Source organism: Rousettus aegyptiacus, unplaced genomic scaffold (assembly GCF_014176215.1).
Source record: "Rousettus aegyptiacus isolate mRouAeg1 unplaced genomic scaffold, mRouAeg1.p scaffold_m13_p_10, whole genome shotgun sequence".
Lineage (NCBI taxonomy): Eukaryota > Metazoa > Chordata > Mammalia > Chiroptera > Pteropodidae > Rousettus > Rousettus aegyptiacus.
The window spans coordinates 93,031,832-93,058,157 of record NW_023416285.1 but is presented as its reverse complement, the minus strand read 5'-3'; the positions used below and the strand labels follow the sequence as shown (position 1 = coordinate 93,058,157).

The 26,326-nt window shown below is 39.7% G+C and overlaps 1 protein-coding gene across 4 annotated transcripts in view; it reads left to right on the top strand.

The window, feature by feature from the left end:
* Positions 1-26,326, top strand: part of DHTKD1 (dehydrogenase E1 and transketolase domain containing 1) — a 48,388-nt gene that overhangs the window by 5,964 nt on the left and 16,098 nt on the right. Inside the window, exons 2-8 of one of the 4 annotated variants that reach the window (XM_016134438.2) lie at positions 599-762; positions 16,520-16,675; positions 17,838-18,049; positions 18,618-18,812; positions 20,458-20,727; positions 23,838-24,009; positions 26,087-26,285. In XM_016134438.2, coding sequence (XP_015989924.2) covers positions 17,849-18,049; positions 18,618-18,812; positions 20,458-20,727; positions 23,838-24,009; positions 26,087-26,285 — 1,037 coding nt within the window. In that variant the 5' untranslated portion in view covers positions 599-762; positions 16,520-16,675; positions 17,838-17,848. Of the gene's footprint in view, positions 1-575; positions 763-6,701; positions 6,939-16,519; positions 16,676-17,837; positions 18,050-18,617; positions 18,813-20,457; positions 20,728-23,837; positions 24,010-26,086; positions 26,286-26,326 lie in introns of those variants that run through there. The other 3 variants (XM_036228189.1, XM_016134439.2, XM_016134437.2) reach the window with 3 other exon arrangements.

Below are 26,326 nucleotides of genomic sequence, written 5' to 3'. Positions count from 1 at the left end.
TCAGTTGTTAAGACTAAAGTAAAGGAATGGTGTCATTTCTAGTTTATTTTTCTTCTGGAAGGTTCTGCATGCAGACAATATATACATTATACTTTCCTCAGTTTTCTCCATGGAAATTAGAAATAGCATTCCACCATGTTATACTCCCTTTCTTCCTATTTAGTGAAAGACTTATCTAAAGAGGGATGCTACTTTGTACTAAATTTTTTATTCCTAACATTCAATATCAGTTTAATAATAAGCTGATAGCACTATCATTTTAGGGGCAAAGTGTCATAGCAGCCAGAGGAAGGGTTACATGGCAGAGTGCATGACTAATAGGCCAAAAGGATGACCGCTGTTCTACTTTCCCTGAAACATTTCTAAAAATGATCACCTGGATATGGTAGGTGGTCTTTAAGATGGCCCTCAAGGATCCCTGCCTCCAGGTATTCACATCTTTGTGTAATCCTTGCCTCAAGTGCAGGCTGAGTTGAGTGACTCACTTCTAGTGAATATATGCAGCAGGGGTGATGGGGGGTTAGTATCAATATTAGTTCACAAAATATGGATTCATTTGGATCTCTCTCACTTAGGGCAGCCGGCTGCCATGTCTTAGGTACTCTTTGGAGAGGCTCACAGAACTGAGGAAGGCACTGGCCAACAGCCAATGAGGAACTCAATCCTGCCAGCTGGGCGAAGAGAGAGAAAGTTGATTCTCCCCACAAGTTGAGCAGTCAGATGACCATAATCTTAATCAACAGCCCTACTACAGAGCCAGTGGTAAGCTGTGTCTGGTTTACTGACCTACAAAATCTGTGAAATAATACATTTGTTGTTTCAAGCCACTACATTGTGCGGAAATTTCTTACAACAGACAAATAATATGATAGTTATTATTTCAATATTATATGTTATATATGTATATTTCTATAAATACATTTTTATAAGTATGATATATTTTGCAATGTGTGTGTGGTGGAGGTGGGGTGAAAAGTATGAGAACAAAGAGAAAACCCTGAGTATTAGCCAGAGGAAAGAAAAGAAATTAAGAAGCAGTATTTTTTTTTTTGTAAGGAATTTCTATTAATCAGAGAAGAAATGTGATTAAGAAACAACAATAGAGGAAAGGATGCTGTTTTTCAGTTTAACAGGTCATTTGAATAAATTTCACCTTTTTTTCCTCACCCTCCTGGTTCTGAATGGTTGCTCATTTATACCGTACTTTTCTTAATGAAAGTGGGTGAGGGTGAAAAAGAAAATGAATTAGTCAACTTTGGTGATAGGTAAATTTAGGTTATATATAAAATGGAGTAATGCATGTATGTGCTGCATTATTATGACTTGAGAATTCCTTTTCATGAAAAGTTACTGGTGGAAGAAATTTGTCTTCAAAAGTGGAACTTTTAGCATGCTCTGTGCTTTAAAAAACAAGGCAAAGAACCCAAGAAAATACTTTTTGTCAAATATGAAATAGGCCTCTTTTTAGCCTGGGGAACCAACCATTTTCATATCTGAGCACTCTATTAATGAGTTAATGAGACAATAACTGTGTAGGGGAGGAAAAACTTTCCCCCCTACCCTCCTAAACTCTCTGGATGGGGCCCTGCGAATTAGACTAACAAAAGACAGATTAACAAGGAAAAAACAAAGTGCATTAACACATGTATCATGCATTCATGCAAGAGAAATAGTAGTGAATAACTCAAAGGAGAGATTAGACCTTGGGCTCATGTAGCATCATAAAAGAACAATAAATTTGTACAGAAATGACAAGACAAAATAAAATGGTTTAGGTTTTTAGGAGTGGAAAACTGTGAGAAAGTAAATATACAGGGGATTTAATGGAAGATAAAAGTGGTTTTATGTGGATGTTTGTTAGTAAGATTCTCTGGTGCCTTCTCTGGACTAATAAGAGTCTGTAGTTGTCCTGGTGGGTGTGGAGGGCAGAGAGCTTTTCTTATGTCTGTTTCTTTTCATTTGCCTTCAGTTCAAAATGATCCTATGCCAGCAGCATATTTTGGAGTGTCATGCCTTGAACCCTTTTGGTCAGTACCTAGGATATTCCTGTTTTCATACTCCATCATTGTTAATTGCCTTGTACCCTGACACACAGACTTATTCATCAGGCCTCCTGTAGGTTCAAGGTCATTAAATCCCAGGAATTGTGCCGAGAGCTACAACCATGAATAATGACAATAATAACATAACAATAATAATAACTAATATATATTGAGTACTTAAAATATACCAGGCATTATTCTAAAGTGGTTTTGCATGTTGTTGCTCCAGCCATATCAGTTAGGTATTATTCCAATTCCCATTTTATAGATGAGGAAACTGAAGCTTAGCGAGAGAGAGAGAGAGAGGTTAAGTAACTTGCCCCTGGCTAGTAAGTGGTAGCACCAAGATTTGAACACAGGCAGTCAGGCTCTAATACTGCACCTTCACTGAAAAAGTGTTTCTAGGGTACCTCTTGTGCCAGGCATCATTTTAAGCACCTAAGATACATCAGTGAGCAATACCTACAGAGATGTTTGCCCTCATGGAGCTTACATTTTAGTCAGGGGAGAAAGACAAAAAATGATCAACAGATTTGTGGTATATTAGGAAATGATGTGCATGATTGTAAAAATTAAAAGTAGAGCAGAGGGGAGCAGAAGTATAAAGGGTGATAAGATTAGTTGCACTTTTAAGAAGTGTATCAGGGTAGACCTCATTGAGAAGATAACATTTTCCCCTCTAATTTCTGGTTATAATTCTTAAAATATATATATTTTTCAATGTTTAAAATTTAAAATATTTAACAATGCTGGAAAGTATAGAGAATCATAAAATAAATACCTATGTTCCATCATCTGCAATTTAACAAATACTAACATTTTGAAGTATTTGTTTCAAAAATTTCTAAAAAACTAAAACATCATAGAAATTATAAAAGCTCCTACCCATACCATTCCTCCATGCCCCATATAACCAAATTTACTGAAATTGATATTCATCTTACCTATCCATATATTTTTACTTTTACTACATGTGTACATATCCATAAAAATATGTAGACCCATTTGGTATATTTTAAAAATTCGTGTGAATATCTTTCTTATAATATTTTCTGTCTTAACTTTATATTCCTGGGATCAATTTTATGTTGTATGTGTAGATCTAGTTCATTTATTTTTAATTTCTGTATAGCGTTCCATTGAATGAATAAGTAAAGCCCACATTCTCAACTTCTCATCTACCAGACCAATACGTATCCTTTTACTTTTTTTATTAAGCTTTAGAACAAAAAACATTTAGAATTCGGAGGAACCTTAAAGACAATGTAGGCTATGAGCAAATAGAGAACTCGTGTCCTCCCAGGGTTACATAGTGCCAAGGTCGCATACCCAATCAGTGGAAAAGATGAAATTAAAGCCTGGTAGCCTGATACCCAACACAACACTTACTCAGCTCCTATAGCATTACATTTTAATTCCAGATATCTGTGTAGAACTATTTATAGATGTATATAACTATACATTTATATTCTAAATAGAAATAACATAATAAAAATATTTAAATTTTCCTGAAATAATAAAACTGTTAAATTATATAGACTATAGTTTTAAAACAACATCTATAACCCATTAATGATTATAAATCTTCTTTCTCCATGGTTTGCTATGCAAGCTTTTTAAAAATTTAATGTTCTTATTTTAATTCATTTGTGTCCACCTTTTGTTTTTCTTTAGAAGCTAAGAACACTAGACTATGAGATTGTAGCACAGGCTTGAAGCTGGTGGTCAGATGGAGTTCTCGCTATAGTTTTGTTACCAGTAGGGGCCCAAGGAAGTACAAGGCATAATTTCAAGATATAGTTCTCCCAAAGCTAATGTGGGAGAAGCCGGTCCTTTTTTCTCTCACCTCTTGCCTTCCCGACATCTACACATTCACTTGACAGGAGCGTCTTGATTATTTATTATGTGCAGAGGACTTAATTCTAAAATCATTTCTTGGAAGCAAGAAATGGTTTTAACCTTTATGCTTCATTCTGCATTCCCACCAGCAATGAGTCAGAGTTCCTTTTGCTCCACATTTTCACCAGAATTTGGTGTTGTCAATGTTTTGCATTTTGGATACAAAATGTATCTCACTGTTCTTTTAATTTGAATTTCTCTAATTATATGTGATGTGGATCCTCTTTTTATATGATTATTTGCCATGGGTGTATCTTCTTCGATGAGGTATCTGTTAAGGTCTTCGGTCCATTTTTAAAATCAGATTGTTTGTTTTCTAATTGTTGAATTTTAAGAGTTCTGTGTATATTTTTGATAACAGCCATGTATCAGATATATCTTTATTTCAGACTTTATATGTGTAGAGCAGTTTTAGATTCACCGCGCAATTGAAGGAAAGGTACAGAGAGTTTGCATATACCCCCTGTCCTGACACAGGCACAGCCTCCGCCATTCTCAGCATCCCCCACCAGAGTGAGACATTTGTTACAGTTGATGAACCTGCATTGACACGTCATCGTCACCCAAAGTCTGTAGTTTATAGTGTGTTGTAAACTCTGTGGATTTAGACAAATGTGTAATGACTTGTATCCATCAATATAATCAGATATAATTTTTGCAAATATTTCCTCTCAGCCTTTGGCCTGTCTTCTTATTCTCTGAACGGTATCATCCATCTGATTTTTAATGTATATTAATCACTGTTTTGGAAATTAAAATACAAAAATGAATAAAGCACTATTTCTGGTCTCAGGGAGCTCACAATCTAGGGAGGGAGACAGGCAGAAACTGGTAATGACAAAATTGTTTGAAGCGCCTGCCATTATCCCAGGCCATTTCATTGTCCATGTGGAAGACTTGGTCTTGCACCCTGATCTCATTGGACCTTAATTTTAGCTCTGAAAGTTTTAACCTCCACCCCACTCGGCACTTACCAATGTGTACTAATGTAAGAAGGAAACGTATGGAGTGCTACGCAAGTGTACAGTAGGGAGAACTAAACTAGCTAAGGGGGTCAGGAACATTTTTTTTTTCCAGAAAGTAACTCTAAGCCCGTTCTTCATCTGCTTTGGAACTGTCAACCTCTGTCCCTTTTTTCATTAGTCCATTCTTATATCTGCTGGTCTTTTTCTTTTCCAGCATAGAGCCTGTTTTATTATTTCAGTTCTCTAATATCTTAAATGTTTTGCCTCTTGTCCTTTCTAGCACATCTACCTGGAAAAGCTCTAGCCCTGAGTGAACTAATCACCATCCTTCTGACCTCTGTACCAAAGCAACTGAACACTAATAGAGAAAATCACCAAAGAGCAGAAATTAATATCTCTGTTCATGGTCACCAACCCCAACTGGGTGGCCCCAAAACTTCAACACAGTCTTCTACATTTTACTGCTCTCCTCAACAGTTTCATACTGTCTTCACCTTTCTCACTCTGACTCACCTCCCCACTCCCCAGCACCTTCTCAAATAATTCTTCAGGGGAAATTATCTGGCCTCATACTTCATGTAGAAGAATCTCCCTCAGAATCCCACCACTGAATCTACAACTCTGGCTGCATTTGCACCTATCTTTTCTTCTTTCGATCTGAATCAATTGAGAATGTGTCTCTTCTCCTTTCTGGCATCCTCTGCTTAGATTCCATCCTTTCCCACTTCTGCATGGACCTCAGTCCATTGGATTATTCCTTTCTCCCATATTTTAGATTTAATATTTTATAGCATCTTTCAAGCATGTTCTGGACTGCCTTTTGTTAAAATTCTGAAGAAAAAGATCTTAATTACTGTTAGAAACTTCATCCCCAAAGATTTCGTTCTAGTGTACCTCCCACTTGGGGGTCCCCCTGACACACCTTGTGCTACATGTGGTTTTTCTGTGCTTGCAAGGCACCTGCAAAGCATGTCTCACACTGTACGTTGACTTCAGTCTGCAACTGCATTGGGAACCAATTAAGGGAAGACACTGTATTGTATTAATCTTTGTGATCTAGCTGAGTGCTCTGTGAATGAGGTGAAAAGATACCTTGGGTTCATCACATCTGTAGTGTGGGGTAAGCTGCACAGCTGACTGGAATGACAGATGACTGACCTTAGGAGCAAAGTTACAGGCGAGTTGTAAAAGTGAGTCAGAATAAAATAATTTGGGAAACTGTCCAACATAGACCAATTAAGAATGTTAAATATCTTTACACTTCTGAAATCTTCCATGCCCAATTTCTTTTCACTCCTATTCTATCCCTTTCTTATAGCGACTCTTCCACTATTTTGTACTTTTTCCCTATCTTAAGGAGAGAGACTGGTTTTCATGCTCCTTCACATGATCTTTTCTTCTTGCGTCCATTGGTCTCAGTCTCTGCTGCTTTCTATGCACTCAGTCGCTAATTTTTCTTTTCTGTATGACAACCTATATTACGCCTGTGTGGTGGTGCTCTGCGTCTTCCAGCAGAGGGGTGATGGGTGAATACTCTTGGCAGGAGACTGCAGGATATACAGAGATAAGAAGTTTTGTACCGGAAAGCTAGTAACGCTCTGCTCAGCCAAGCCACACTGCCCAAATCCACGGCCACTCTCAGCCTCTAGGACCAAGCGATTCGTGGGGCGTGGCTTTGCCTGGTGGATCGCTGCCTTGGATTGGCTCCAAGAGGCAGGCCCCCGGCCAATCAGGCGCGGGGGCGTTGTCTTGGGGGCGGGTTTCCCGCGGTGCCGCCGGCGGGGCATCCCAGGGTTCCTGCAGTCCCAGCAGCGGCCCTCCTTTCTCCCGGCGGCTGCTGCCCCTCGTGCTCCCGGCCAGGAGACCAGACGGAACATGGCCTCCGCCACTGTGGCAGCAGCAAGACGGAGCCTCGGCCGCACCCCTCCGTTCCTCTTCCGGCGCGGCTACCAGACAGAAAGGGGTGTCTACGGCTACCGGCCGAGAAAGCCCCAGAGCCGGGAACCTCGCGGGGACTTGGCGCGCCCTCCAGGTTCGGGGTGGGGCTGGGCCGGGGGTCTGGGGGCCGGTGAAGCAGGGGAGTCTTCCCGCCGGGCCTGTGGTGGGGTGCCGTTGGGTGGGTTGAGCTCGGGCTTCGAGGAGCTGTCAGTGTGCGCGCAGGCCAGTGCGGAGGAAGGGAAGATGAGGGCGCAGAGAGAGGCAGATATGGGTGTTGTCAGCGTGAGGGGCATCTCTTCTCCATCCTCGGTAGTTAAGGAACTTTAAGGTCAGGGTTCCACGCTTGGGTGATCTTCCCACCTTTCAAGTTAGGACTGGTTTGGGGCGCTCTAGTCTTTTCTATTCCTTGGTTGTAAACTTGTGGGAACTAAGTTTGAGGAGGCGGGGCTGCGGGAGAAGTTCGCAGATCGCCCAGCTCCTCCAGTTTACCCAAGGATACATTTCCAAGGCCGTCTCCCAAGGCTGTGTGAGCAGGAATGCGGGGATTAGGACTGTACTGTTAGGGAGAGGAGGGCGGTCAGTTGATGGTCTTGGACCATAGCATCGTATTTATCCATTTATGTCCTCTAGCCTCTTAATTTAATTTCAGGGTTTAAAACTTTTTGCTGAATTTAGAACCATGTTACTGGAGTTTTAGTGGTTTACGAGACATGAATATCAGTTTTTGGAACTTCTCTGTTGCATGCTCATGTAGAAGAGATTAATTTTGATTACATATTTGGTTTATACTCCAAAGGCATTGTATCTTTATTCATTTTCCCAGAGTAGGAGATAAATACAGATTATTAGAAAAAAATAATTTGGCATCTTTGATCCAATTATTACATTAACAATGAAGATCTCTCTGATCATCTAAGTACCTGACCTTTAAATCTTACATCTCACATGTGAATCTCAATATTTTGCTCTTGACTTCAGAGGACATTTTGAATAAACCTGATTTCTCTCTCGAATGCAATGTGCTTTATTCAAGAGGCACATTTAGGTCAACCGATTAATCCTTTGAGGGTAAGACTATAGGTATTTTATTACACTTTGCAAATTGAGTGTCTAGAATTTTATACCACAGTTCTCAAAATTATGTGTGCTTTCACCTCACTTTGAGTGATATTTAAAATTCCATTCCTCCTTCTTTCCCTCTCCCCCAGGGTTCTAATTCAATGCCCTGAGATGAGGTTCGGGAATGTGTATTTTTATCAGGCACCCCAAGTAATTCTCTAACAGGAGGTCTGTGGCCACCTGTGGGCAGATACTGTTATCATAAGGAATGTATGTGCAAGATGTATTTGACAACTTCTTCTTCATTTAAGATCATACTATCACTATTAAAAAATCAATTAATTAATTTAAAAAAGAAAACTGACAATTAAAATTCACTAGAAAAATATTAAATAATTATTTCAAAAAATGTTGAGAAAGTTATTAGCAAAATTAAAAAAAAATCATACTAGCATGTGCTTCGTGTACAGTTACTGTGATCCCATTACAGGTTCTTTTCTCACAGTTGAGTCTCTCTTTGATTCCTATTAACAGCCTGGCAGCTAAGAATTAGCCTTGCCTTGGAAAAACCTCGGCTGGTGGTTCTTAACTGGAATATTGTATCTAAATAATCGTGAGAGCTTTGGGCTTGTGTGGTTTGAAAAATATCTCTGGAGTTGATTTTATAAGTAACCACTCCTTCTTCCCTCCTCGCCAAATTGTAACTACTACTCCCACCAGTAATGAACTTGCTTGGCGAAATTTGAAAGATCGTAATTAGATTAGAACTTTAGGTCAAGGGTATGATCTGGTGTGAGCTGGGAGGGAAGAATCAAAGCAATACTGTGAAAGAGTTATGTTGCACAGTTACAGGATCTGGTTTAGGGAATTTTGTTGCTGGGGTGATGATTTTATTTTCGTTTTTCTTATTTTTTTAGTACTTGGAATAAAACTTAAAGGAAAGTGGGCCATTTAATAACTTCAAAATTACCATTGAATGTAGATCCGTGACAATTTTTTTTTCTTTCTGTTTCAGAACTTATCACATTATTTTGTAATAAATCTTTGTAGATCATTATCTCCTACCTACTAGGCTGTGTGGGAACGTGGAAGGAGAGTTGCATCTGTCACTTTCAATGATGTGTTATTGGTCATCTATATATACCTGCAAAGGAGACTGGAAAGCATAGTCTTTATTCTGGGTGGCCAGATACCAGCTGAAAATTACCTTGACAGAGAAGAGGAAAATAGATACTGGAATAATTAGTAATCACCACACTCGACCTTTTCAGTCACTCAAATATCCTAGGCTTTTCTTCCTATATGTAAAATGTATTCATCTCTATTCAATTCTCGAATCCAGCTCAAAGTCCATTATCCCCAGAGGATGCAGCCCTCCCCATCGGGTCAGGCTGTTGTGGCGCCTCATGGTCTGGAATTTTATGAACTGCCAGCCACCCCATATATACACGTATTCGATATACAGAGAAAACCTCCCCTAAGGAAAGAATGAGGAATGGACAGCAGCCACTAGTTCAAACCAGTTATCAGATCCCCTTGGGGAGGAATGATAAAAGCTCCTTAATGTGGCTCTGCAGTAAGTTCACAAGTTTATTTGGCTCATCGACTCTGCCTCTGCCCATCCCCCTGGCTTTGCATTATGGCTTCTTCTTTGTCCATTATCTTCTGTGGCCATCTCTGTCATAGGCATCAGGAAGTGTGCCCTCCTTGGAGACTACACCCATTCCACAGGCTACTTTATTTTGATAAGTTTAGGAGTATGAGAGTTACTTTAGGAGGTCATCAACTACAGGTTTTGTTTTTTTTTTTCTGGCCAGAGTTGGGATTCTTTGGCAGTACAATTTTCTTATAAAATTTAAAGGTCTGTGATTCTTTTTGCTTCGGATCATTCCATGGGCAAATTGCTCAGTCGAAGATCTCAGCTAGACCTATTTATTAAGCCCAAAAACTGGTTCTTTATTTATTGCTTCTGTGTTCTACCCATTCAGCTTCCTAAATTTAATGGTGCTTACCTTGACCAAAATAATAGGCTTGAGTGGGAAGGCAACACCCTTTCTCTCATCTTGAAGTCTCAGCTGGTTCCCCTTGTTTAGCAGAGAATGCTTTCTAGAAGGTACTTAAAGAAAGGTTTTGTCTTTTATCTCTTGCTAAGACAGGCTCTTCAGAAACCACCTTTTCTAATTTTTCAAATTCACCAGAGTCTGCCTTCTAGGTGCTGAGGCCACAGAGTTCCTCCCTGCAGAGTAAATTTACTACCATCTCTTCTTGCTGGTTAGCTAGCTCCAGCTTGATCTCATCTTTCTCCCAGGGCTTTCCTGAAAGTGACAAGAAACAATGAACACACCGTCTGAGGCTATAGGCTCTATGGGTATATAGTCCGCCTTTCAGGATCTTGTAGGTGGCAGTTTTTACCAACTGTTTTGTCAGGTAGCATAACACTGCTTATCAGCGTTCTAATCTGAGCTATCCGAGTCCTTGGGATCCACTGCATGACTGCTAAACCCATCTATGCATTTTGGGTTCCATTATGGCAGCTAACCACTTCCGGTAACATTCTGTTTTAGGTAGGATGAGTTTAGGAGCTGTGCCAGAGACCTGGAATAACAATGACTTAATTAAGGTAAGGGAAAGTCTGAGCTGGTATGACAGCTTATGGTCAGTATCATTAATTAGGACAGGAGGCTGATGGAGCCAAAGACGTGGTTTGATGGCTCTAGTTTTAGGGCCTGCCAGCCCTAGAAGGTACTGTCTTGGTTGAGAGGAATGACTGAGTTAGTGTCAACTTTTTGGTATTGGTAAAGTAAATCAAAGGACAAACCCTACTGAAGATGGACTCATGGCACCCTCCCACATCAAAGGTGACATAATGAAATGGGAGAACTATGATGTTTCTCTCTTCTTTTTGCCCTTCGTCAGACTTCTTTCTTCATATCTTTATCTTGGCTAAAAATCATTGCCTTCCTAGGATGTCTGCATCACTCATCGAGATTTCCATTGTATTAGGCTTTAAAGGGGTATCGAATTTTCTTCCAGTAACCTTTTGGATGGCAGTGGTTCCACTAGTTAAAATTTGACCTGTGATGAGTGTTCTTTGTAGCTGGCTATTAGTAACAGCATGTACTTTAACCTCTGTAAACCTCAGTTTCCAAGTAAACTTGAATTTATTTATCGACAACCCCAATTAAAAATGGAGGTAGTGTTTAGGAGTAGTGATTCATAGGTATAAATTTCACTATGGAAGATATAGGTTATAAAAATGATGGCAGAATTTAGAGATTCTCTGGAGATGAGAGCCAAGGGATTCCAAACAGCATTTAGTGATTACTGACCTTGGCACTGAGCTTTGGTAGTTGAAGTGAGAGGTCGTAGATATGTCGCATATAGGAAATAACAAGAGCCTTTACTGGAGTCAAAATGCTTGAAGAAAATCTTACTGCGTTAGAAATTTTTTAAAATCTAGGTAATTCGGGATCACAAATACAGACCAAAAAAACTAATGATATTAACTCTTGTACTTAAAAAAAAAAAGTCTCAATGACTTCTCTTTGGGCTTCAGTTTACTCTTCTGCAGATAAAGACACCTATTTCAGAACTGTCGCAAGGATTAGCTAAGATGATGTGTGTAAGAAGTCCAACACGACGTACAGCAAAAATTAGTACTCAGTAAATGGTCACCATCATATATTATCAGTGACCCTTACGTACCTATCTTGGCAATGATTTAAGACAGGATTAGGGAAAAATGGAAAGGACCAGACAAGGTTTCTATGTGAAGTCTGTGTTTTTGTGTTTTTGTTTTGTTTAGCTTTTTTGCAAGAAAGAAATATCTGCTGAAATAAATATATTTTATAAAGATAATGTGTTTGAGATCCAAAGGGAGGGTGTAACGGAAATGACCTCAGCTGCACAGTCTAGGTCTATTGGAGTTCATTGTACAGAATATAGTATTCTAGTGCAAAGCCTTGGCTTTTAATAGTTGTTATGAAGTTCCTAAGTTGGAGCTGAGGCAGTCATCTCATTTTCGTTGAGTTCTAAGGGACTCCAATCATGAAATTCCCTTTCTTGGAGTCTTTAATGTTTATATAGATATACAACCTTCCCACTTGTTTTAATTAAGCATATGCTGCCTTGAATGGAGATTGATATGATCTAGATGTTTGGGATTGAGGGTTTATGACCAGATGGTGAAATAGAAGAACTGTATCGACTTTTAAGCCCTAAGATTAGGTGAGTTTTTCTGTCAGTGTACTTCATGCTGGTTAATATGAACACTTTTCTTCTTGAAAATAAAAAAACCGTTAAGTGCCCCCACCATGTTTGCTTACAACAGAGAATAAAGTAACATAGATATATATCCTTATCATAACTTCTTTTTTTTCGTCTCGTATTAGCTAAAGTTCTTCTGGTCACAAGCAGCAGAAACCAACTCTTAAGCAAAGAGGAGACTTTTTCTGAAAGATGCAAGGGTGTCTCCTAGAACTGAAGGATGTGTACAGTGAAGCAGAGCTAACTCTGAGAATATCGGCAGAAGCCGAGTATGGGCTCATAGGGCACGGCTGTTCCTGTCCTCAGCTCCCGTGTCGCCTGTTACATGTGTCGGGTGCCCCAGCCCACGCCACATTTGGAGGTTTGCCGGAAGGATTCATAGCATTCAGCATATAGTTGTACTCAAGGCTTAGATTTACTACAGCGATGTAATAGGGACACACAGCTGGATCAAGATGGAAAAGGTGCAGGAGGAATCTCTAGAAGTACACTGTGCAGGCTTCTCCATACTCCTCCTCCCATGAGAGGTGGCACAGAATGCAGAAACACTGCACCATGTGCGGGGAGGCTCATCAGACACTCGGTGTCCAAGGTTTTCATTGGGGGATGTTCATGTAAGCACCCTCTGCACGTGGCAAACTTCCAGGCTCCCAGAGGAAAGAAAGCAGGTGTTCAGCACAGACCACATAGTTTGCACAAACAGTCCAGGCACAGTAGACTGCCCTTATCAGTTAGAGACAGGTGAGAGGATGTTCCTGAAACTCAGGTTCCCAGACACCAGCAAGTGGCCAAACTTGCAAGCAGGCTTTTCTGAGGATGGCAGTCTCAGGCTTTTTTCTCATAACTTATCTCTCAGTTTTAAGTCTCTAATTCTGGAAAGATTGAATCTGACCCACCATGACTCAGGCGTCTTTGGAGTCCAAGAACTTGTAGGGAGGCAGAATGGAGTGATGTAGATGTGGCTCCTGGCGCCCTCTCCCTTGAAGAAAGGGTGCAGTTCTCAGAAAAGTGGGGCTCCAAGTGAGCAAGACGGAACCACTGTAGCTTTTGAGGGCTCAGAAAACGTTCATCATGAGGGTTCCATGAGTCTGTTACCATTTGGTGGATCTCAGGACTTCCTCTGTCAAGCAATAACTCATATTTCCTGAGCATCTACTATGTGTCCGTCTCCCAAGCCAGAGGCATGCCTAAATATTTTCCATTTTGTTTTGAAGAACAATGTTAATGTGTTCTGTTGTTTTCCCTATTCCCTGGGGCCAATTAGGGATTTAACTTAAATTCCCCGGAATTTTTGGGGATACCATGAATTCTAAGCTGTTTGGGCAGTGTTATGCTAACATAAAGGCATTCATTTTTATGATACAGTAACTCTTTGATTTATATAATAATAGGAAAATTTTTAATGAAGAATATATGCATTCTATTGCTGTTCTCATCCTTTTAAATATTTTTGTTCTTTATATTTAAATATTCTAATTTAATCATTTTCATTAACTGTTTCAATTTAAAACATATATAACTATTTTGTAACAAATACTTTCATTATTTGCTATAGAAGGCAAACGGCAGAGGCACCGTATCCAACGTGTTTGAAACTAGAAGTTGGTCACTTGTTTTTTGAAAAGTCATTGAAGCAAGGATTACCATAAAGAAGTGAGAGATGCTTCAAGTATTTTAACCTAAATATTTATTTCCATTGGCATCTGTGCAAGTATTTAAAGAGAGCTTGTGAAAGTGTCTGAGTGCAAAATCTCTCTAGATTTTTACTTCTCCCCTAATAGTTTACTTCTACCTATAGCAAGGCTTACGAATAAATATAAGTGATTTTTACCTGCATTTATTCAGCTGATGAGGGCAGGGGGATGGGAGAGAACTCACTAATCAAAGCTTTCAGAATGCAGTGCGCAGCAAGTATATTCAACGAATATAATCTAAAGAGCTCTACTGTACATTTTTACTGCGGAAAACTTAGAAAATATGAGAAAATAGGAATTTTAGACAGGGTAATCACTAAGTTTTTGGTCTATTTCCTTTATGTCTATGAAATAGATATAGATACATATACATACATGAAGTATATATACATACTAATATGTATACTATATAATGAAATATGCACTATATACACATACACACATTTTAACAAAAAGCAGATTTATGCTATATATACTATTTGTAGTCTTTTCTCATCTAAATAAATAGTCACTTTCCACTAAACATTCTCCTACAGCATGATCTTGTAATGACTATTGGCAAATGGGGATTAGTTAAGAACACCACAGCATGTCTCTCAGAGGCCTGGGTTTTATAAAGAGGACTAATGATAAGGAAGCCAACAAGGAACCAGGAGGCATGGACTCCACCCTCAATATATGAGGGGTGTGGGTGTGGGTGAGGTCCTTTGGGGAAAACAGATTCCTTTCAGTACGGGAGTACAAGCGGTATTCAGGGAAGAGGTTAATGCTGGGAGGTTTGTTAATCACAAAATAGGATTCCAGAAGTCACATGGAAGGATATGGGAGTGTGTCTGGTAGGAGAAACCGGAGCAATGAAATGAGTGTCTCAGAGAAAACAGATCCTCAGGAGGGTCCTAAGATGTACCCAGAGGTGGGAAGGGAATATTCTTCCCTCTGGTTCTGCCAGAATAGTAGATGCCACGTGCTCTTTGCAGTCCCTGTTGGCCATTCCTTTTTGTCTTTTAATATGTATAAAAAGAACTTTAAATAATGGTTATCTCATAAAGGCCACTCTTTCCTAAAAACATTCTTTCCTCGGATCTCTGGCATTGCAAGATCCTGGTTTTCTTCCTAACCGACCCCCTTTTGGAGGGCTCCTCCTTTTTGTCCACCTTTAAAATACTGGTGCTCTGTGGGCCTACCGAAGGCCACGTTCTCAATCTGCTTCCTTTCTGGGTGATCTCCACTCTCCATGGCTTTCGGTGTCATCTACAAAACTCTGTCTCTAATGGGGCAAGTCCATTAGTGAGTATGCAGGGTGACCATCACTATGCTTGGCAACCTAGTCGCCCTTTTGAAAACGTCGTCTTAGGAAACAGCCCACAGAGATCACTGCTGCAGTTTCTACCTGCTCACCAGCCAGGCTTTTAACAATACTCTAGACCACCGATGTGGGAGTTGGCTCAAAAGGACAGTGCCTTAGACATGGTCTGTCTGGGTTTTAGCCACAAATGTGAAGGTTTCCAATTTGTAAAACAGCAATTGAGAACTTCGGTATGATTCATAATAGAGCCCTATGGCAATTTATGAGACTAAACTCCAGCCTAAAATCAGTTCATTTGCTGGGGTTGTTTGACTAGTTTATTAGATATAGCATAGATCCTCCTAACTGTCATATTAGTGCAAACACACCTCCTACACATTCAGTATATCTCTGTTCTTTCCTCTAAGCCTGTGCCAACAGGTACACTTTGCAGTACTCTGAATGCAAACCCAGGCACATGTGTAATTCTGAAATTATTGTATGGCAGTACATGTTCAAAAAGTGGTCATTAAATATTTCAAAATATGCAAGTTTTAAAAATGTTCAGAAAAATTTGTGCCTTCAGTAGCACATCTGCTCATCTTCTGGGATTTACGCTCAGTTTGTGTAAGACTAACTTGATAAACTGAAGGTTCACCCTCCCACCTCCACCCCGCCCACCAAATTTTAGAAGGACTTTCACGTGGAAAAGGAAAGAAAAGCAGCTTGTGGCTCAGTGTGAAATCATCTCAGATAGAATTACATTCATTGAAACATAACGGCTCCCCTTCAGGTGGAGACTGGGGAATCACTCATTTAGGGCTTTAAAAAGGGGATTATTAATTTATTTTTTGCATTATGTGAACTATAAGATAATTTCTAAAGTCTTTTCCTTGCTTAAGTTTTCATGAGTCTGAAATAACTGTGTGCTTGACTGGGGCCTTTAAGAAATAAGGAAGATGATGTAATATTAATTTTGTAGTTCTACGTATCTCTGTTCTTCTATGTAAGGTATAGAAAAACATCTCAAACAATAATTGAGAGGATTAATTATCTATAATCTCAACATTTTCAGTTCGGGATATTCTCTTTTAATATTTATGTGCATTTTTACAGTAATTTTTTAAATAAATGTTCACTCCTAATTCTTAGTTTTTAAAAGTGATTTTTAGTTATTATGAGAAAAATTTAAGGAAATAAGTGTGTTTTCCTGAATTCTGATAGTCTTTAATCCTGAATATATGGGCAAATATGGTGGGTAGTAGAAAGGTGTTAAAAATGTCTGAGGCCACAAAGGCCTCTCTGAAAAACTGATTTTTGTGGTTTGTGGGCATTTCGTAAACTGTATTGTTTTTTTCCCCCCTTAATTAGTCGATCATGGACTTGCCAGATTGGTGACAGCGTATTGTGAGCATGGTCATAAAGCTGCCAAAATCAACCCCCTCTTCGCTGGCCAAGCCCTGCAGGAAGACGTGCCTGAAATCCAAGAGCTTGTGCTCACCCTGCAAGGACCCTTTAATACCGCAGGTAAAGCCCGTTAATAACACACTTGCATGTAACAGGTACCTGCCAGCAGGGATGAGGCTCCTTTCTCTGCTCTGGAAGAAACCACGTCTCCAGTGGAGCTGAGGCGTCCATGGGGTGTGAGGAGACGGTGAGGGGCACATTCACGCACTGCCAGGGAAGAGCAGTCTTGAGGTTCTGACACAGGCTTCCAATATGTTTCATCTGCGTTCAAACACAGACAGATGGCCAACAGGTATATGAAAAGATGCTCAACGTCTCTGGTCAGCAGGGAAATGCAAGTCAAAACCACAGTGAGCCATCACCTCACACCTGTTAGAATGGCTGTTACTAAAAAAAGCAAAAGATGCGAGTGTCGGTGAGGGCGTGGGGGAGAGGGAACCTCGGGCACTATTGGTGGGAACGGAAGTTAGTGCGGCCACTATGGAAAACAGTACAGAGGGTCCTCAGAAAATTAAAAATAAAACCACCATATGACCCAGCAATTCTACTTCTGGGGATTTATCTGAAGGAATCGAAATTAGGATCTTAGAGCAATATCTGTGCTGCCATGCAGCATTGGTCAATCAGTCTCAAAGATCTAAAGTTTATTGTAAGAAACCATAATCGATATAAGGTTGGTTTGTTAGCTCACATTGTAGATTTAGGTAAATGACTGATAACTGAGTGCTGAGCTAATGACATTGTAAACCTTCCTTTTCTTTAAGGTTCATGGAGATTTCCTTTTACCTTGAAATGTGCTTTACTATCGATATTAATTCACGTTAAGACCAACTGTTCAATAATAGATGTTCTATAGATATTATAAAGGCTTGAACATTTTTGGTAGACAGATACTTGAGATAAAGGTATTACATGGTTTGTACCTATAAATCAAATGAAAAGTAAGTTTCAAATTTTAGTTTGAAATGACTATGTAATCAAAATTTGATATAAAGTAACAAGACTCTGTTCTTGGGAAGAAAGATTTTTTTTTCTTCTAGTTGTACTACTTCATGGCTTTTGGCCATATTTTTGCTTCTGGAAAAATGTAGATAAGCATTGATAATGACCCAAGTTATTCAGAACGAAATGCTCGGAGTTGAAATAATAGTTTTGTTATGTTCTATAATTAGTTACATGGTTGATTCTTCTTTAAAACGATCTCTTTGATTCCGTTTTGTAGGATTATTGAACATGGGGAAGGACGAGGCCTCGCTTGAAGAAGTATTAGCCTATCTCAACCAAATCTACTGTGGGCAGATTTCTATCGAAACCTCCCAACTTCAGAGTCAGGAGGAGAAAGATTGGTTTGCCAGGCGGTTTGAGGAACTGAAAAAGGAGACATTTACCACAGAAGAGAGAAAACATCTGTCAAAATTAATGCTAGAATCTCAGGTATAAAAGCAGCTAATATCAATGGAGTAGGTCAGCTCAATTTTTACAACAATATATAAATATTGAAGAGAGGGAATTAGGCATTAACTTCTGAACGTACTTCCACTTACCCCATGTTGCCTCAGCACAACTGACAATATTACACACACCACTTTATTCTAAGTAGGAAAAAGTAGGTTGACAAGAAACCTATTCCTAATAATTCAGACAGCTGGCTGATTTGTAGCCATGATAAAAATAGTACTGTAGAGCCTGGTACAAAAACTCAGGTTCTGGGAGAGGCAGCAGAAATCTTGGGCATGTCCCCTACTCTGGAAGAATACACATCCTGAGGGGCTTCTTCTTGAGGAAGTTATTCTACCTCTCAGGTTATTTTTCTCTGCATCCTCAGCTGCTATCTGGTGTCCTTGGCAAGGCTTTCCTGCCAGGCTCTGGGTGGCTTACGTCTGTCTCTGGGATATGTAGTGAAGGGAACTGCGGGGTCTTCTTAACGACACATCAATGTGTCTGACTGAGCTGAGTAGTCACAGCTGTCTTCCTGTAAGTGTGTCTGGTATGATGTACACAGGAGTTTGACCACTTTTTGGCCACCAAGTTTGCCACAGTGAAGCGATATGGAGGCGAAGGAGCTGAAAGCATGATGGGCTTTTTCCATGAGCTGCTGAAAATGTCAGCCTACAGTGGGATCACCGATGTCATCATTGGGATGCCCCATAGAGGGAGACTTAATGTACTGACAGGCCTTCTGCAGTTTCCTCCAGAGGTGAGATACTTTCCATGACAGTTGACTCATAATTGGCTGTAACGCTAAAACTGATAGTAATAATTCCTTTTAGAACATTGACTAAGCGTATGAGCCATTGGTACGAGATAGCTTAGTTGATTGATGAAACCTAATGCTACTGGATAGAGCTGGTTTTGGGGTTGATTTTCTATATATTATGGATGTTATCTTCTCAGGGAAGTTAAAGGTTGAGTATGTTTCTTCAGGGATGATATGAATAAATAAATTCTGTTCTTTGAAGACTTTTCTTAATCAAAATTGCTCAAGTGAACATAAAGATCTGTACAATTTTATACAATTTTACCTGCCACTTATTTGTAGAATTTATAGTGAATAGATTTTATAAAACTAATTATACATTGTTATCTCAAGAAACTACCCAAGTGAGTGATTTTATATGTAATTGGATTTTGGTATTTCTGTTCACTGTAACTCAGTGGCTCTTGTAAGTTTCTCAAAAAACTTGATAGCCAGGACTGAAAATTTGATGTCAGGGAACATCAGAGAGATTTGGTATTTAATAAGATTCTGGCCATCATGCCTGGGTAAACCTCAATATAGTTCTTGTCCAGGAGATTAAAAGTAATTATAAATGTTAGAGGGACTGTAGAAGTTAGATGGAATGAGTAGAGCCCATGGAAGGATGTGTTTTCCTTAAGAATATTAGAAAATCTGTGTAGTGTCACATCTAGGCGCCAAGCTTTACCACTTTTACTCATACCGAGTAAAAGATAAATACCTTAGAAAAGATAGAGTATGACAGGGTAAGATGATGGACAGATGGAGACATGTGCTTAGATACATGCAGAAATTCTTAAACCACAAATTACACTCCTAAAATATCTCAAAGAAATTACTCAAAGATGCAGAAATGATCATGAAGGATCATATTTGCGAGAAACACATCTGAATCTACATTGTGTGAGTATGTATATTCCTGTTTGTAGATTGTAAATAAGAAGCTTTTGCAAACTAAAGAAGCTTTTGGGTCATTCAAGGAATTAGGGTAATCCACATGCTGTTTTGATAAATACCTTGGTTTGAGATCCAGCCGTGTTACTTACTAGCCAAAGCCCTTTAACAATTTAGTTAATTTATCTTGAGTGTTCATTTTTAAAATGGGTAGTAATGTCTGTCTCCTAGAAGACTGAAAATGTAGTGAGAGAATGTATGTAGAGAAGTTCATTGAGAATTGGACAGTAGAGTATTTGGATGTAATTTGAGCTAAGCTGTATACATCATCCCCTGTCTAAATGGAATTAAATTCTATCATTTTCCTTTCTATTTTTGATGAAATTAATACAAAATTCTTTTGAAAATAAATTCTCACAGGTGTATTTAAAAAATTATTTTGCTTATTTCAAGGCAGATTAACTTACTCTCTGTGTCATGATAAACTCTTTGTAAAGTGTTGGTACTTCATTTGATTGTGAAAATCTCCAAATAGTTCTGTGCGTTCATGCAGTTAGAAGTTTGCGCCCACTTTAGGTAATGCATGGTAATAATTATAAAATTGTGTGCACAAAGTTATTTTGTATTGTATAATTTAAACTAACCCCCTCTTCCTTAGTCTTCATTGTGATAAAAGACATTTTTTTCTTTTTTGTATGTGTATCAATAATAGCTGATGTTTCGAAAAATGCGAGGTTTAAGTGAATTTCCAGAAAATGTCCCAGCCATTGGAGATGTCCTGTCTCACCTGACATCCTCGGTTGACCTGGACTTTGGTGCGCACCATCTCCTGCATGTGACAATGCTGCCTAACCCTTCACACCTGGAAGCCATTAACCCCGTGGCTGTCGGGAAGACCCGGGGCAGGCAGCAGTCTAGACAGGATGGGGACTACTCTCGAGACAGCTCAGCTCAGCCTGGGGACAGAGTCATTTGCTTACAGGTACTCGTGGCTTCTGGAAGCGTGGTTGGAGGTTGGGAAGGCCAAAGAGAAGGATCTCTGGGTTGGTAGGTCTGAAAGGAGATGGCAGATATTCAAGATGGAACTGAGATGAACTTTTGGGAAAAAAAATTCTGGGCATGTTTTAAAAATCAGTAGTAGATATAAAGCCTTATCTCAAGGCAACTGACTTTAGGCTGAGGTTTTCACTGTACTTTCTCTTTCTTCAGTTATGAATTAATTAAGGGAGTGTCGACTGGCATCCCTGCTACTGCTAAGAGGACAGATGCCAATACTTCTCTGAAAGTTTGGCCTTCTGGGAAACTACGAGGCTGCTAGAGTCTGAGGTTTTTTGTTTGTTTGTTTGGTTTGGTTTTTTTTTTTGCTTGTTTGTTTATTTTAAAATAAAGACCTTTGGCATGAAGGCAATCAATACAAAGTATTAGTGTGGCTCTTGTTTCCCCTAACCCCCAGGTTTTCATAACTCAAAGGTGTCTTTTAGAGGTTTAGACTATAGGTGACATTTTTTTTTCCTATGAGTGTTCATTTAAATATGGACCTTTATTAATCCTGGATATTGGTAGTTGAGTCTTCAAACCCAACAGAAACCTATAAATCTATAAGGCAGTAGAATATTTGGCTATGTATACAAATAACCACATTACCTTCTTCATGTGAATTTTTCATGGGCCAGAAATTTGTGGAAAATAAATTGGGGGTAGGCAGAATTGGATTGGGTTACGATATATTTCTAAATACAAATCTTCGAATAACATTAGCCAGCCATTCTCTTTACCTTTCACTTGACCGAACTCATGACACTCGAATATATTTTAGTCATTCACATTTACCCACTACATTAAGTAGATCTTGAGATTGATTTCTGAAGCAGTAAGAGGTAAAATGTCATTTTCTTTGAAGCGATAAGAAGCTGACTACCCTCTTTTGTCTACTTTGTGTTCCCAAAATGTTTTGTCCTGCTCTGTCTGCACATGTCTTGCCTTGCTCAAGTAAATAATTCTGATTTCTTGTGGGCACTCTAACTTTGGAGCCTATAAAATCACGGTGGGTGAGACTCCCAGTGCCGCTTTTTCTGCTTGTCTTCTGCTGTCCCGGTGCAGGACCTGGTGAAGGTGGGTTCTCGTTTGTAATCTTTTTGCATGTCCGCCACCTGCCCGCATGGTGCTTGGCTGAGCAGCTGCCACCTCACCCAGCTTCCGTTTCTGCTCCTGGACCCTTAATCCCACAAAGCTTTATAGAGCGTAGTGGAGTGGTTTCTTTTTTCATTTAGAAAGGAAAAAAAAAATAGCAACTGACACAGGTGGGCTTTAGTGCCAAGAATCCTAAGATCAGGATAAAACAATGCAAATTATGAACATGTGTTCTTATAAGTGCCTCTACTGTAATGTTTTTGTAAAGGAGCAGAAAAGGTACATGTCCATATTCATTGCTTTACTGATCTCTTTCTACATCCTTACCCCACAAGAAATCCCATCAGCAAGGAGGCCCAAGGGTGAGGAACCTTCTGACCCTATGTGGGCCACCGTGTGGCTACAGTTTGGATTTTACAACGTAGCATGATGTAGAAAAGATGAGGACTCTGGAACCAAGAAGACCATAGTTTAAATCCTGGCTTTGCTGCTTTCTAGCTTGGCATGGCTGGTTCTGTTAACGTGGGTTCTCCAAACCTCATAGATGAAATGAGAATATATTGTATTACTTGTTGTGTTCTAAGGATTAAATAAGAACATGTACATAACTTCCTTAGTCCAGGAGAGTGGCTTAGAGGAGAGAGGAAATAAGTTGAAAAAACAGAGACATTACAGAAAGTCTAGCATCTAGTGCAAGCTGTGGGAAATACACACTCTTTCTGAACCTTGGTTTTCTCTCCTGTAAAGAGGAGAGTAGTGACTTACTTACCTGGCTCTCCCACTTGTTCGTTGAGTGGATAATAATGTGTAATGCTATAGAGATACTATAGGGGTATGGTATTATGAGGTATAGATGCTCCAAAATGTCATTCATCCCTGTAGGCCTTAGCAATGGGAAGATGTGGACTAGAAATTTCACTTAGCCAAAGCAGTGCTTCCTTTCTTAGCCAAAATATTCTACTTGTATAGAAATGACTCTACAGGACATTATCAATGTCATTGAAAAGTCTACTTCTAAATAGTCTTTCTCCATTCATTGTTAGGTCTTTTAATTCTGTTACTATTAGAGCCACAAAGATTGCCTTAAGTTGAGGCATATCAAATCAGTTTATTCTTTAGTTCAGCATCTTTGCTGTTTATGATAATTTTCTTTTAGTATGATGTCTGGAGAGCTCATATTTTCTTCTAAGATCTTCTAAGAGCTTTAATTCCCTCATTATTTGCTTCCAACTTTTCTAAAATACATTTTCTCCTTTCTCTACCACCTTCTGTCCACCATATTTTGTGATGATATGATCTAGCAGACTTGAAATGTTCTGGAAGAATAGCACATTTAGACATTCTCTCATAATAGCCTTTCGTTTTTTCCTCCAAGCATCCTTTCCCTAATGGATGACAGACTTCCGCCTCATGCCTCCTGTCTTTGCTGTCACATCACTCTCCTGTCGGTTCACGACAGTGGCCAAACACCCAGGGGGATTAGCTGATGTGAGCTACACACAGCCTCTTTTTGGGGGCAAGTTGATTGGGGAAGAGGAAGCGTTCAGAGCTGTGCACTCTTCCTTGAATCTTGCAGGGCATTTTCATGAAAGCTTTACTGAAGCTGATTTCCTTCTGCACCTCCAGTGGCCCTTCCTTCTGTGACGCTGCTATATGCACTGGACTGTTGACGATTGTACTAGAAGTGATGGATATAGGTGATGGTGTGGGGTGGCAGGAGTAGGTCAGTTGGTGGTGGCTGCAGGGGGAAAAGGACTCATTTAGTATCTTTGAAAGCTGTGTAAGATCAGCATAACCGTTCAGGAAAATCCTATACCAAGCAGATTTTTAGGAGGGCAGGGGAGCAGTGAGAGGGTGGTGGTTTTATTTCTTTTAACATTCGAAAACAGTTTATCCCAGTCTGAAAACCTAAATTTCTTCGTCCTTTATGTTCCTTTTCTTTTTGTCTCCCTTATGATGTAGGTTCATGGTGATGCTTCTTTCTGCGGTCAAGGGATTGTTCCCGAAACATTTACGCTCTCCAATCTCCCACATTTCAGAATTGGTGGGAGCGTCCATTTGATTGTCAATAACCAGCTGGGTTACACCACCCCGGCAGAGAGAGGAAGGTCTTCCTTGTACTGCAGTGATATCGGTAAGTGGCGCAGGGAGGTGTCCATGTTGCCGGGTCAGACAAGGAATTCCCGGAAGCCGCCTGGTTCACGCAGAACAGTGAGCCCCACTGGTTATCTCCTTTTAAATTTGGGCTCAGATATGGTTCATAGTCGCCAATAGTGTTGTTAAGTTATTCCTTTTAAACTTTGAGTGTAATCGTTAAAGCCATGGAAAATAGACTAGAGTGGAACTTAGGGGGCGTAATTTCAAATTGCTTAAGTATCCAGTTGAACGATGTGGTGGAAACCGGAGAGCAACACAGCTAGAACCACACTGGAGCCGTCGTTCAGACTCGGAGCACGTCTCACCAGAGTGAGGTGCTCTAACTTGGAGCACCCAAATCTGAGTCAAAAAGGACATGTTCATTCTGATAAGGGGTTAATATCCAAAATATATGAAGAACTAATACAACCTAACAGAAACAATGCAATTAAAAAATGAGCAGAGGAAGTAAATAGACATTTTTCCAAAGAAGACATACAGATGGCCAATAGGCACATGAAAAAGTACTCAACATCAGTAATCACCAGAGAAATGCGTATCAAAACTCCAGCAAGGTAGCGCCTCACACCTCTTGAAATGGCCATCATCAAAAAGACAAGATACAACAGGTGCTAGTGAGGATGCGGAGAAAAGGGGTCCATATATACTGTTGGTGGGGTTGTAAATTGGTCCAGCCACTACGTAAAATAGTATGGAGATTCCTTAAAAAATTAAAAACAGATCTACCAATAGGATCCAGAAACTTCACTCTGGGTACCCGAAGGAAATGAAAACAGGATTTTGATGAGAGATGTACACACTCATGTGTATCATAGCATTACTCACAATAACCAGCTTATGAAAACAACCCAAATGCCCATCGATGGATGAATGGATAAAAAGGACGTGGTACATGTACACCTGCATGAGAAAGGAGGAAATCTTGCTATTTGCTACAACACAGCTGGACCTTGAGCACATTATGCTAAGTGAGATAAATCAGACAGAAAAAGACAAGTGCTGTATAATATCACTTATTTGTGGACTCTAAAAAGAAAGTTAAAGCTATAAAAAAATACAGTAAAATGGTGGTTACCCGGGGATGGGAGGTGGAAGGATAAGATTGATAGTGTCTAAGATGCAAACTTGTAACAAGCAGTAAATAAGCCCTAGAGCTCTAACACACAGTATAATGAATATAGTCAATAATACCGTGCTATCATGATATATCGTGATAAATATTGCTTCAATGGCATTCGTGTCACAGTATGTAAATGTATCAGAGTAACATGCTATATACCTTAAATTCACAAACTGGCATGTCAAATTTATATATATATGTGTGCGTGTGTGTGTATATATATATGAAGGGAATGTTCAGCTGCTAAATGTGGCCAGGTAGTCTGGTTAGAAATCAGATGTGGAAAAGAAAGTTGACTTGTTTTAACCTGTGGAAATTGGCAGTATTAGGAGAAATGCAGGGCTTTTAACACCTAGTCCCTATTTCACAGAGTTATAAGAACTCTTAGATGGTGATAACTATTCTGTTTCTGTACCCAGAGCCTGGCCTGGATGCCTTCTGGGGCATCTAAGTGAATTTTTTGTGATTAAGTTAGGTAGAGATACTGAAAATTCATTCTTAAACTTCTCTTTGGAGAAAATCCATTTTTCTAGGATGCATCCTTTTATGACCTTTTTATCTCAGGAGGAAAGATAATAGTAATAATGATAATAACAAAATTAACATTAGTTGTTATGTACTATGCACTTTTAAGCACTTTATATGCATTAACTAGTTTAATCTTTATAACATGGCTAAGAGGTAGAAGCTATTATCCCAGTGTTATAAGTAAGGAGACTGAGAGTCATAACTTTACCAAGGTCACACAATAAGTCACAGGGTGGGACTTGAACTCATTCTCGTCGACTGGACTCCAAAACGTGGATTCTTAACAACCACCCCAAACTCCCTCTGAGGATGTAGGCTGCCTCCCCACGCAGGCAGCAGGACTTGGTGCTGGGCCAGTGTCGTCTGGGTGAACTGGCCCACTTCATCTCAGTCTCCTTTGCCTCAGGGAAGCTTGTGGGCTGTGCCATCATCCACGTCAATGGAGACAGCCCAGAGGAAGTAGTCCGTGCCACACGACTAGCTTTTGAATACCAGCGCCAGTTCCGGAAGGATGTGATTATTGATTTGTTATGCTACAGGCAGTGGGGCCACAATGAGCTGGATGAGCCCTTCTTCACCAACCCGGTGATGTACAAAATCATCAGGTAGAATTATAAACCTTCATTTGATAAGCCCTCTTTCCCAT